Source organism: Meleagris gallopavo, chromosome 1 (assembly GCF_000146605.3).
Source record: "Meleagris gallopavo isolate NT-WF06-2002-E0010 breed Aviagen turkey brand Nicholas breeding stock chromosome 1, Turkey_5.1, whole genome shotgun sequence".
In the NCBI taxonomy this organism is placed as follows: domain Eukaryota; kingdom Metazoa; phylum Chordata; class Aves; order Galliformes; family Phasianidae; genus Meleagris; species Meleagris gallopavo.
Genome location: NC_015011.2, coordinates 174542676 through 174554729, shown reverse-complemented (window position 1 = coordinate 174554729; position 12054 = coordinate 174542676). Strand labels below are relative to the sequence as shown.

The following is a 12054-nucleotide window of genomic DNA, read 5'->3' as shown; positions in this document are numbered from 1 at the left end:
TAGCATTTATGCTTTATTACTGGATAATAATAATTAAACAAACCTGGTCAATTAAGTATTTTCATCATGTAACTTTCACATGCTATGCTACACTATTCCATTTTTCTGTCTGACAGTGCAGAATAGGTTATGTTCCATCAGTTTTTATTTATTAGTCTTTATAAAATTCATTTATAAATTGTTCATGTTATCTTTTAATCTATTGGTCGTAACGAATAATACAAAAATACAAATGCCTACATTTACTCTGTAATTATCTGAAAGTAATAAGTATTTTTAATTTACAGGACCCCGCTATGCAATACAAATAGGTGAAAAAATGATAGATTATAATGAAGAATTCCGTCTTTTTCTATCAACAAGGAACCCAAATCCCCTCATCCCACCTGATGCTTCTTCTATTGTTATGGAAGTCAATTTTACTACAACAGGAAGTGGCTTAAGAGGACAGGTAGTCAATGAAAACAATATGTATGTATGTTTATATATATATAGATAATTAACATTCATAAGTACCTCTAGCTTCTGGTAGAAGCTGCATGGTACCAATTGTGTTAATGGTTGTGGAGATATTTTCTAGCACATAAATAGAACTGGTAAAATCAATGTTGATACTACATTGAAGGTTTAGAATCCTGTTTTTATACACTCTAGGAGCGGGTCCAGAGGAGAGCCATTAAGATGATCAGAGGGCTGGAGCACCTCTCCTATGAGGAAAGGTTGTGGGAACTGGGCTTGTTTAGCTTGGAGAAGATAAGGCTCCAGGAAGACCTCATTGTGGCCTTCCAGTACTTGAAGGGAGCATATAAACAGGAGGGGGAATTACTGTTTATGAGGGTGGATAGTGATAGGACAAGGGGGAGTGGTTTTAAACTGAGACAGGGGAGGTTTAGGTTAGATATTAGGAGGAAGTTTTTCACTCAGAGGGTGGTGACACACTGGAACAGGTTGCCCAAGGAGGTTGTGGATACCCCATCCCTGGAGGCATTCAAGGCCAGGCTGGATGTGGCTCTGGGCAGCCTGGTCTGGTGGTTGGTGACCCTGCACATAGCAGGGGGTTGACACTAGATGATCATTGTGGTGCTTTTCAACCCGGGCTTTTCTATGTTTCTATGATATAAGTAGTAAGTCCAATAAAGAAAACAGAAACTATCTCGCTGACTTCAGTTACAAGAGATTAATCACTAAGTTTCTCTTTTCTTTGAAACTCTTGGAAGTTTGCTTTCAAAAGTATAGACTGCACACTGCTGTACAGTTGATGTGTATAATGCTATGTTGCAGTTAATGTATATAATGAAATATTCCAACATTTCCTACCAAGTAAAATAATCTTTCTTTTTAGCTTTTGGCTTTAACCATTCAGCATGAAAAGCCTGATTTGGAAGAGCAAAAGACAAAGCTGTTACAACAAGAAGAAGAAAAGAAGATACAGCTAGCTAAGCTGGAGGAATCTCTTTTGGAGGTAAAATAATGTTACCTACTGTATCTGCTGGAATGATAATATAGTTTTGATATTTTTATATGTTTAAATGAAGAAGGTGAAAGTATTGGAATAAAGATCCCTCTGAATTTTTGATTTAATAATATAAAAGCATTATTTGTCTGGGAGAAAAAAGATGATAAATATATATGTCCATCATGAAATTGTAATTTTTCAATACATTAAACGGTGTCAAAGGTTGCCAAATTTCAGGAAGTAACAGATGCCTGAGGAGTTTGCAATAAAAAGTGTAAGGTATTAACACTAGGGCTAGTTTCAGATTTGGCATTCCTGATAGCACTAAAATCTGAGTATTCTTTGATATTGAAGGGACTAACCTAAAGCTCAGTAGATACTGACTGGCACTGCATTGATTTTTTTTGAAAAGAAATCAATGGTTGAGGTTGTTGAGCTAAATTCACATTAATCCTAAAGCAACATAAAATATCTTATCTGAAGTACTGTAATGGTTTTCTTCCCAAAACCATGGGGTAGCAGCATGCATGCCGTGGCATCTTTGAGCTTATTCTATGATTCCTTAGTACAAAATCAAACACCATGAAGAAACAAATAGTCTTGTCCAACTCTCCAGCTAGATAAATACATGAATCTCTACATCTAAATATCCTGATGTGCTGTTAGGAAATACTGGTGTGGCTTCTAAGACTTGCCAGTTTATAAGACTTGCAAAAAACAGCGTATCGTATTTTGGTAAATATTGTTTTCCACTTAAAATACAGTATGCAATCTTCATTCAGTTGAGCAGATCTGAATCCTTGAAGCATTGTTGCTGGATTATTTTTTCATTTTGAGACAAATGCTTGAAAAGGAAAAATGATTATTTACTGTATAATAATCATTTTAATTTTAAAATATTAGGTGAGCATTGTAATAAGGTGTGGAAGATCGTATCACAGGAACACCAAGGTTGGAAAAGACCTACAAAATCATCCAGTCCTACCATCCACCCATCACCAATAATTCTCACTAAACCATGTCCCTCAACACAAAATCCAAACGTTCCTTGAACACCTCTAGAGCTGGTGACTCCACCACCTCCCTGGGCAGCCCATTCCAGTGCCTGACCATTCTCTCAGAGATCGTGCATCTTTTTTTCTTCTTCCCCTTGACTGTCCTTGCAAATCATGCGTATTAAGGTGTTTTCATGGCATAGAGAATTAATTTAGTTGCATTTATATTTATTGGATAATTTCAGAAAAAAAGAAGTTTAACTGTCTAACATGTGTCAAACCCATTTAGTTTTCCCTTTCAGTTGAAGCATGACAATGAAATGTAACTGATGAGAAGTCAATTTTAGGTTCTTGTATGACAAAGAAATTGTTCTGAAATATATCTACTGAAAACCAAGTTTAAAAAAAAATAAATAATAAAACCCAAAACACTTACATGACAAGGAATCATTCATTTTCCCTGTCCTTACTAGATATGCAACTGTTTGGTGAAAACTCAGGAAAGAGGAGGGCCAATTATGAGGATGTTGAAGCGATCTCTGATTACAAAACTGATAATGTTCATCATTCATCTCTCAGTTTGTTTGGATAGTCTGTTTTTTGAGGGAGAAAGAATTTGAGTACAGCAAGTAATTGTAAGTAGCCAATTTCAGGTTAAATTGGCAGTAAAATAGAAATTAACAACATTTCTAATTTGTATTTCCTGTAGGGATGTTGGTGTAGAAAAATCTGATAATAGAAATTCTCAGAAGCTTACTGGCAGCTTGTGTTCTGAATTTGGCAGTCTGGATTTTGAGTTTGGTCTTAGGTTGTATTTTCTGTCCTTCAGTGGTACAACATGCCAGTTCTTCAGTAAACCACCTGTACCCTTAGTGCATTCAGGGCTTCAGAAGTATATTTGTCAGCTTTCAAAATGGTTATTTTACAGGTTTTACAGGTGTTTTTATTTATACATGTGTGTAACGTTGGTGACTTTTTTTTGTTTACAGACACTTGCAACATCACAAGGCAATATACTAGAAAATAAAGATCTGATTGAATCTTTGAATCAGACTAAAGCAAGTAGTGCACTCATCCAAGAATCGCTTGCTGAATCTCATAGACTTCAGAGTTCCCTTGATCAGGTAGAAAAAAATTATAATCTTTCTATTGCCTTTTTTTCTCTGCTAAAAATAGCAATCTTGTGTATATATAGATTACAGGAGAATAAAGTCAGTGCCATACTGAATTTGTCCTATGAGGTAAGAGATACACAAGTGGAGAAAGCATTTTCAGTACTTAAATTCCTTTGTTTTACACGTGGTCAACATCTGTACAATTCAAAGTCTGCCAGTTTGAATTAAAGAAATGTTTCCCAAAGGTCCATTGGCTGCCACTGGATTTTATTTTATTTCTATTTTTGCTACTGGCTTCTGCAAATATCACTGACTTTCAAGGCTCATATGGACGTTCTTATTTAATGAATCTCTCAGTACTGCAAAAATGTAGTCAATTGGTGGTGCTGTTCATCTGGCATGCTGTTTTTTGTAGCACGCTACAAGTATTTTTCCTCTTACATTTTTCTCTTATTTGCTCTGTTTTGAATTTGTTAGTATGTTTTGGGAAGGGCTCTGTGGTGGATGGGGACCTCTGTGCCCTTAGATTAATTTCCAAGATGTTCTTCACAACTTAAAGAACTTTCTAGAAAAATGCTTTTTGATATGTTTAAAAGCTAAAGACAATGTGGAAGTCTTGAGTGCCAAGTAAAGACAGTGTCCCTTGACTTGAAAAGTCAGAAAGTATTCTGTTTTCTCAAGCAGTGTGAGTAATATGGATGTTTCTTCAATAGCACCAATAAATGTGTACATAATAGCCAATAGATGGCAGTAATGTACTGTTTTGATGTATATCTGCATTTCTTTTATCCACAGGAGAGGAATGCATATCTCCCTTTAGCTGAGAGTGCTAGCAAGATGTACTTTATTATCTCTGACTTGTCCAAAATTAATAATATGTACCGTTTTAGTTTGGCGGCGTTCCTACGGCTTTTCCAAAGAGCACTGCAAAGTGAACAGGTTTGTTCTCTTTTCCTAAAGCTTTGTGTGCTGCAGATGCATCGATCCGCTTTGATCTTCAGAATTTTTTAGTTGGACAGTTTTAGAGAATAATGTATAATAAGTAGAGATGCTGAATTGTTATGCTTTATATATTCAGAATAGATGCACAGGAATTTTTTGTGATTATAATTTTATGATTTTTAATGTAGTTTATGTTACATATGAACTGTAAAATTGCTGAGCCTTCTGAGAACAAGCTCTTATTTTTAATTTCAGTACTGCTCTTTGTCTAAGGTGAGTTAGGAATTGATTATAACTTCATTTAAACAAAACTTTCAGTAGTGAGCTTATATCCAAATAAAGCTAGTTCTATCAACGAGGGGTAGAATAAGAAAATATCTATATTTCTATATCATCAAGTATTTGAAGGAAGATCTAAACTTTGTGTATTGCTATATAGATTTTTAAGCATGCATGTCTGGCTAAAAATGTCATTTTTACTTTTCTTTCTTCCCATGGCCACTACATTTTTCTTACTGAAGTGCGGAATTGTGGATTCATCCCTCATCACCTCACTCTTTAGGCCTAAAAATGCACACTGATTAATGATATGCTATGTTCTTATTTAGTATCTCCAAGATTCATCTTCTCTTTGTTCCTAGTTGAAAACTGCACTTGCTTGCCTTTTATCATGTAACTTTTGGATTCCCCTTTACTCTGATGTCTCTGCTTACAACTTCAGCTCCAATCATGAGCAGAGACATGCTTCCAATGATGCGCTCTTGCCTTCATTAAAGCTCTCCACCAATTTCTTCTTTTCCCCACCATGATGTTTCTAATTCCTTGTTTTTTTTTCCACACATTTTTTGTAATTTCTTTCTTTCCTGCTTATTATGTTAACCTTTATAAAGCTCAGCTTCTGTTTTTGTCAGTCACATCCACCTCCACTTTCTTCCTATTTTCTTTGCCTCTGTCCACTTCTGCATTTTCCCCATACGGTCTTCTAGAAATTGGGAATTGCTAGTCAAAGCAACTTGTGAATCCACATTGCCCTTTCTTTTTGTAAGTACATCTCTTCCAGTTTCAGCAAGGTAGAAAGGAACTTATTTCAGATGAACCTCTCAGTACCTGTAATGCCTCTGTCCCTTTTTTCTTTGCTGCTTCTTTCTTTCTTTCTTTCTTTCTTTTTTTTCTTGTTATAGTTGGTCTTTTAGTCTGTAAGTTTTTATGGAGAAATTATATTTACTATTTTCTACACTGCTTACTTCATTTGAGCCAAATATTGGCTGCAAATCTAGTTAATACATTTAATATCAACATACTTGTATAGAAATTGTCTAAAACATAATACAAAAGTAATTTTTTACCAAGTGAAAGCCATGAAACATCTAGGATATTGATAAATTAAGAAAAGAAAATATTATCTCTTTTGCTCTATGTTTACCTTAGGTATAATGTAGAATGGCATTCACAGTCAGAGTATTCAAGGCTGTCATGGAGTTAACTAGATGAATCTATGCCTGTGACATGGGGGCCGTATGCCCCTGTGCCCCCCAGACCCACAAAATGGGAAGGATAAGGGAAAAGGGGTAGGGAGATGGGATGTGATTATACAGTACTTTATGTCTCAGCATGAACTTTACATTTTGTCATGTTCTTACTGGTAGTTACAAGTGAGCTCAATGGTATGTTTTTAGAAATGATGAGTGTCACAGAGTCCAGATAATTTGTGTCATTCCAAGTGAAATTCACTTGGTTTTTTTACTTCCACATAAATTTTAGAAATCAAAACTTTGTTTTTAGGATTCAAGCAATACTGATGAAAGAATCGAGTCACTTATTTACACATTGAAACATACAGTGTATGAATATGTTTGCCGTTGTTTGTTTAAGGTAAGACTGTATTCTTCTAGGAACTCTTCTCTGATCTTATTTCTACTATTTCCCAAGTATGAGTGTTTGACCTAGTTATCATTCTAAGGCTTTGTATGATTGCTTTTTAAGTGTTTGTTTGAAAGGAAACAAACAAACAAACAAAAAAACAAACAAACAAAAAAACCACCCAAACAACAGACATTGTAATATCTCTTTTTTTTTTTTCTATCTCCAAATCTCTACCTGCTAGCTTGTTTGTTTCCATCTGTTTTCTTGTTTGTCTATATAATGCTCTTAAAGTCTAGTTCGCTTGGTATCTGCATCAGATGGCTTTTCTTGCTTAGCGAAAATCTAGGATGGATACACCTTTCACTTTCATTTTTATTTTCAAATGGAGCAGTCATAACAGGAGGTGTTTGTGTTATAGTCCTAGGCTGACAAAGACATAATAAATCTGCACAGACCATTTGACCAGTAGTATAAATATTGCAAGTCTGAAGTTTGACTGGTGAAAATAGAGAGATCTTGGAAGATTTTACCCCTAAAAATCTAGCAGCCCTACATTGTGGATGCAGAAGTAGCAGTATTTCTAAGGATTTTGATTTATCAAAGTTCAAGGGGAATCTTATGGAATACTGATAATAATTTAAAGTCTTTATTTGAATTTATGACTGTGAAGCCTTCCATTAAGTCATCAGATCTTTTGAATGCTGAAAGGCACACTATTTGTATATGTCAGAAAAGATGGAATGTTTCAAAGCCCCAGTACAGATTGGAGATTTATAATATGGAAGTTTTTCACCTTGGGTTGGTGAGCTGGAAGTTGGGCTGGAAGTTGGAAGATGTTGAAAGTGTAGCAGTTATCACGCAGCTCGACTAACGATCAATCCACTTTAGTTTCCTGTTCTGATAGTGGTCTCAGAGAACAAATAAAAGTGATCAGCAATCTGCTGCTAATTCTGCCTCTTATCTATGTGGGATTTTAATGACAACTGAGGTATAAGGGTGATTTCTGATGAACATGCAAGTACAGTTTGTTTTTTTTTTCTTCCTTTTATTCAGGCTGATCAGTTAATGTTTGCTCTACATTTTGTACGAGGAATGCACCCTGAACTCTTTCAAGAGAATGTAAGTGCTAGAGAAGAAAATCTGCAAGTGATTAACATGTGGTGAAACATTAACATTACTTAACATGAAATAGGTGGAAGGTTTTTGTCAGTATGTATAGGACTCAAAATTTTAGGTTTCTACATTTCTATTTCTCTATTATAGTTACTTTTAAAAACGTCTTGCATGTCAACATTAAATTTATTGGGTTCAAAGTGATGATTACCATTAGAAAGGAAGGTAAAGAGTTGCTATTTATGTGAGACTGAAAAAGATGCTTATGGAGGGCTTTTGGAGCTTTTTGTGTGGGTGCTATATCAGTGCTCCTTCTGTCAAATGGCTATACGTTTTTGCATCCTTTCAGTTAAATACAGATATTCCTTCACAAGTACAGGAATGCATACACATCTGCTGTGACTGACCATTGCTTGCACATCCTGCCTTCTGTCAAAATGCAGAAAAGGAGTGCAATACCTAAGGAGAAAGTGAAACTCTGATTCTGCAACTTGCTGTTGAAGACACTTTCAGAAAAGTGAAGTAATGATGTTTCATTTTATGCTTTTCATCCAATGATTATTCATTGCTTACTGTGTAAGATATCTATAGATTAGAGATCTATTATATGCTCATTTGCCACTAGAACAGGTTTCCCAGGGCAGTAGTCACAGTACCAAGCCTGCTGGAGTTCAAGGAGTGTTTGGACAATACTCTCAGACATAGGGAATCCCAGATATGTATAAAGAAAGACTAGATGAAGAAATCATTGAGGGCAGCACTGCTGTGAAGGACCTGGAGCTTTTGTTGGACAAGAGCCTTTATGTGAGTCAGCTGTGTACATCTGCAGCCTGGAAGACCAACTGTATCCTGGCTGCTCAAGAGAAAAGTGGCCAGCAGGGAAAGGGAGTTGATTGTCCCCCTCTACTCTGCCCTCTTGAGGCCTCATCTGGAATTCTCCATTCAGGCCTGGGGCCCCCAGCTACAAGAAGGATGTGGAGCTGTTGGAGCAGGTCCAGAGGACTGCCATGGAAATGAACAGAGGGCTAGAGCACCTGTCCTATGAGAAAGGATGAGGGAGTTGGTCTTGTGCAGAAGACTCCCAAAAAAACTCATTATAAAAAAGAGGGAAATCAACTTTTTTTTAACATGGGTAGATAGGATAGAAGGGAACAATTGTAAACAAAAGGAGTGGAGGTTAGATGTCAGAGGAATTTTTCATGGAGAGGGTGATGAGGTGGCTGGAATAGGCCTAGAGAACCTGTGGATGCCTCATCTATGGAGGTGTTGAAGACCAGATTGGGTGGGTCCCTGGTGCTTGTTTTTATGATTTGCAACCCTGCCCATAGTAGGGGATTGGAACTAGATGATTTTTGAGGTCCCTTCCATCCCAAACTGTTCTATGATTCTGTGATTCTTAGAGAGGAATGATACTTTATACTGGAATGTTTTATATTTTAGATAGCATACTGGGATTCATTTGGTAAAAATTCAAACCACGTGTACTCAAAATGTCTGTATTTCAGTTTTTAGGCAAAGATAATATTATTAGCATATTCACAAAAAGATTAGGGATGTCATATGGTGTTTTTATTTGATAGCAGTCTGAAAGAGACCTAGTGGAATTCCTCATTTGTGGGGAAGTTACTGTTGTTTAGAGGGTACTCTTCTCCCATGAAAATTGCAGCAGAGTTTAGGTACTGCTACGTATTTCTGTAGAGCAGCCCATTTCTCAGTATAAGAATCTTTCTCTGCTAGGGTGTTAGATTAATGCTGAAGGCTGATTAGTGTGAGTCACCATTTAATTATCCAAAATACCTACTGAATGGTGATATAGAGCCTGCAAGGACATGGTTTTCTGAAGCTGAAGCTGGAGGACAGAGGAGTATCAAATTTCAGGAGATGTCAGCTTGTTGGAGAAGAGTCCAGTAAAAGGAAAAAGATGAAAATCACATAATGAATTTGGAGGAAGTAACAGAACTTCACTGTTTAAAAAACGTGGATTTAGCGAACAAGCTTGAAACTTTTTGATGCTATGAATGCAGCGCAGTTTTGTTGGAGATGTATGGATTGACCTAGTGAAATCCCATTGTCCTTGGGATTCATTTCTGCAATGAAAATACCTGTTAAAAATAACTAATTTATCTTTTTATTAGTAAATCAGTTCCTTTTCATTAATAGAACATCCCTAACTCATCTACATTACTTGTCTTTAGCATCTGAATAAAACCTGTTCTATCTTTCTAATCCTTGAGGGTTACAGAAAGGGTTGTGAAGCACTGCAATAGGCTCCCCAGGGAGGTGGCTGAGTCACCGTCCCTGGATGTGTTTAAAAATCGTTTGGATGTGGTGCTCAGGGACATGATTTAGCAGAGGGTTGTTAGAGTTAGGGTAGTATGGTTAGGTTGTGGTTAGACTTGATGATCTTTAAGGTCCTTTCCAGCCTGAGCAATTCTATGATTCTATGACAAACTCATGAAGGTGGCAATCTGCAAATAATTTTCTAAACTAAACTAGAGCTTGGCTAGCTAGGCTTTTTAAGCATTTGTAAGTATTGATTTCTTTGTTGGCTGCTGTTGTTTAGCATAAATTTCCACTAGCTGTTAGAGCTCTTAACTAGCTCAACATAACTAGGTTGCATACAAGAAACTTTCCTGCATACACAAGTATCCAAGTATCTCAGTACTCAAGAATCAAATATCAATAATACTCTTACTTGATTTTTTTTGTTAAATTCTTAAATGCTTTGTCTTTTAAAATTTTAATGTGGTGAGATAAGAAGTTGCTTGCTGTGCTACTAGAGAATTCTGTGTTCTTCAGTATTTAACACAGTAGTGAAAAATTTTGTAGTACTACGTTTATGAAGATGCAAGGCATTCTAATGTTAAGACATTTGTCTTTCTGCATTAATGTGTATAGATTTTTCTGAGATAGCTTTACATATCAGCTCTATATAACTATTTTTACTTTTCTGTGTAAAGACATTATGTAATATTATGAAACTATGGAGGTTTCATGTATTCTTCCTGTATGTATGTTTTCCTTATTAATAGGAAAATATCATAAAATATAATTGTAAGAGATAGTTTATTCAATTTGGATTTAGATTGGTGGGTGCAAAAAGATATGCTAGGGTTTATATCAGTGGTTTTAGTTGATTGATGTTTTTATTTGGAATGTTACTATTGTCTGTAAAACAAAAAAATAAAATTTATGTGATTTGTAGATGCTGCTGATGTGAATTTTCAATACTTTGAAGATTTATTAATGTATTTTTTACCATCTCCAAGTGCAGGATTATATTATTTCTAGTATTCTTTTGAAATTCTTAACTAAGATCTTTCTTAAAATGATTAAAAGCTTTATTCCTGGCTAGAAATACAGGGTCTGAAGGATTTATTACACATAGATTCAAGCAATATTACCTCTTTCCTAATGCAACCAAAGTGTTCATAATACCAAGCTATTACATTAGGTATTCATCTTATTCTACTTGGTTTGGACACTATGACATGAAACAATACTGAAAGGTGAACCGATAGTTTTCGGTTCTGTGGCTTTCTGATACCGAGTCAGGCAGTATGTGTGTCCTTACCATCCACATTACTTCATGCTGATCTGTATGTGGATGATATGGGTGGAAACTGTGGGAATTAAAAACAGAACCAAAACAAAAATTATATGGCTTTTCCTTTTGTTTATTTTCTTGTAAAGCACTGTAATCACTTAATTTGGATTCTGTGAAAGGTAAATACTGTTAATATTATGTGGAGTTTTAAAATTGTTGTATAATTCTTTCAGAATCTAGGATTTAATTTGTTTATCCTCTAAATAATTTCTGCTTTGCCTGCGTGGTACTGCACACTAATTGTTATTCTTCAAGATGCCTGGTGACTGATCTGAGGTGTTCATTTATTCCTTGTAGGAATGGGAGACTTTTACAGGTGTGATCATTGGAGATCCCGTAAGAAAATCAGTAAGCTACTTTAATTTGTGTATTTTGAAATAAGAAACATTTTTATCTCTTAGATGACTGCACTACTTTTCATTTCAGTATGAACATAGAAGTCCTTCTTTAACTCGATGCAGTCTTTATAATTCAGTAGATGCCAGCCCACATTGTGACTGTCAAGTATTTTGTTGCTGTAGATTGTTCTCAAGCTATATGAGACCCATTTGTAGAATGGAATTTAACAAAATTCTTTTTGCTATCTCACCTAACACACAACACACAGTTTTTCGCCAGCAGGGCAAAGAAGATGATTGTCCCACTCTGTTCTGCTCTTGTGAGGCTCCAACTGCAGTACTGTGTCTCAGTCTGGGGTTCTCAACACAAGAAAGATGTGGAGCTTTTAGAATGAGTCCAGAGGAGTACCACTAAGATGATCAGAGGACTGGAGCACCTTTCCTATAAAGAAAGGTTGAGGGAGTAGGGCATGTTCAGCATGGAGAAGACAAGGCTCTAGGCAGACCTCGTTGTGGCCTTGCAGTACATAAAAGCTGCTTATACAGAAGAGATAAATGAACTTCTTTTTTACATGAGTAGGTAGTGATAGCAGAAGGGACAGCTTTTTTAAACTATAAGAAAATT

At 35.8% G+C, this 12054-nt stretch overlaps 1 protein-coding gene across 1 annotated transcript in view; it reads left to right on the top strand.

The window, feature by feature from the left end:
- Positions 1–291: 291 nt before the first annotated feature.
- Positions 292–12054, top strand: part of DYNC2H1 (dynein cytoplasmic 2 heavy chain 1) — a 52783-nt gene continuing 41020 nt past the window's right edge. The window contains exons 1-7 of the mRNA XM_010729080.2: positions 292–451; positions 1343–1462; positions 3441–3575; positions 4362–4505; positions 6291–6380; positions 7425–7490; positions 11389–11439. Of these exons, the coding sequence (XP_010727382.1) occupies positions 320–451; positions 1343–1462; positions 3441–3575; positions 4362–4505; positions 6291–6380; positions 7425–7490; positions 11389–11439 (738 nt within the window). The 5' untranslated portion in view covers positions 292–319. The remainder of the gene's footprint in view (positions 452–1342; positions 1463–3440; positions 3576–4361; positions 4506–6290; positions 6381–7424; positions 7491–11388; positions 11440–12054) is intronic.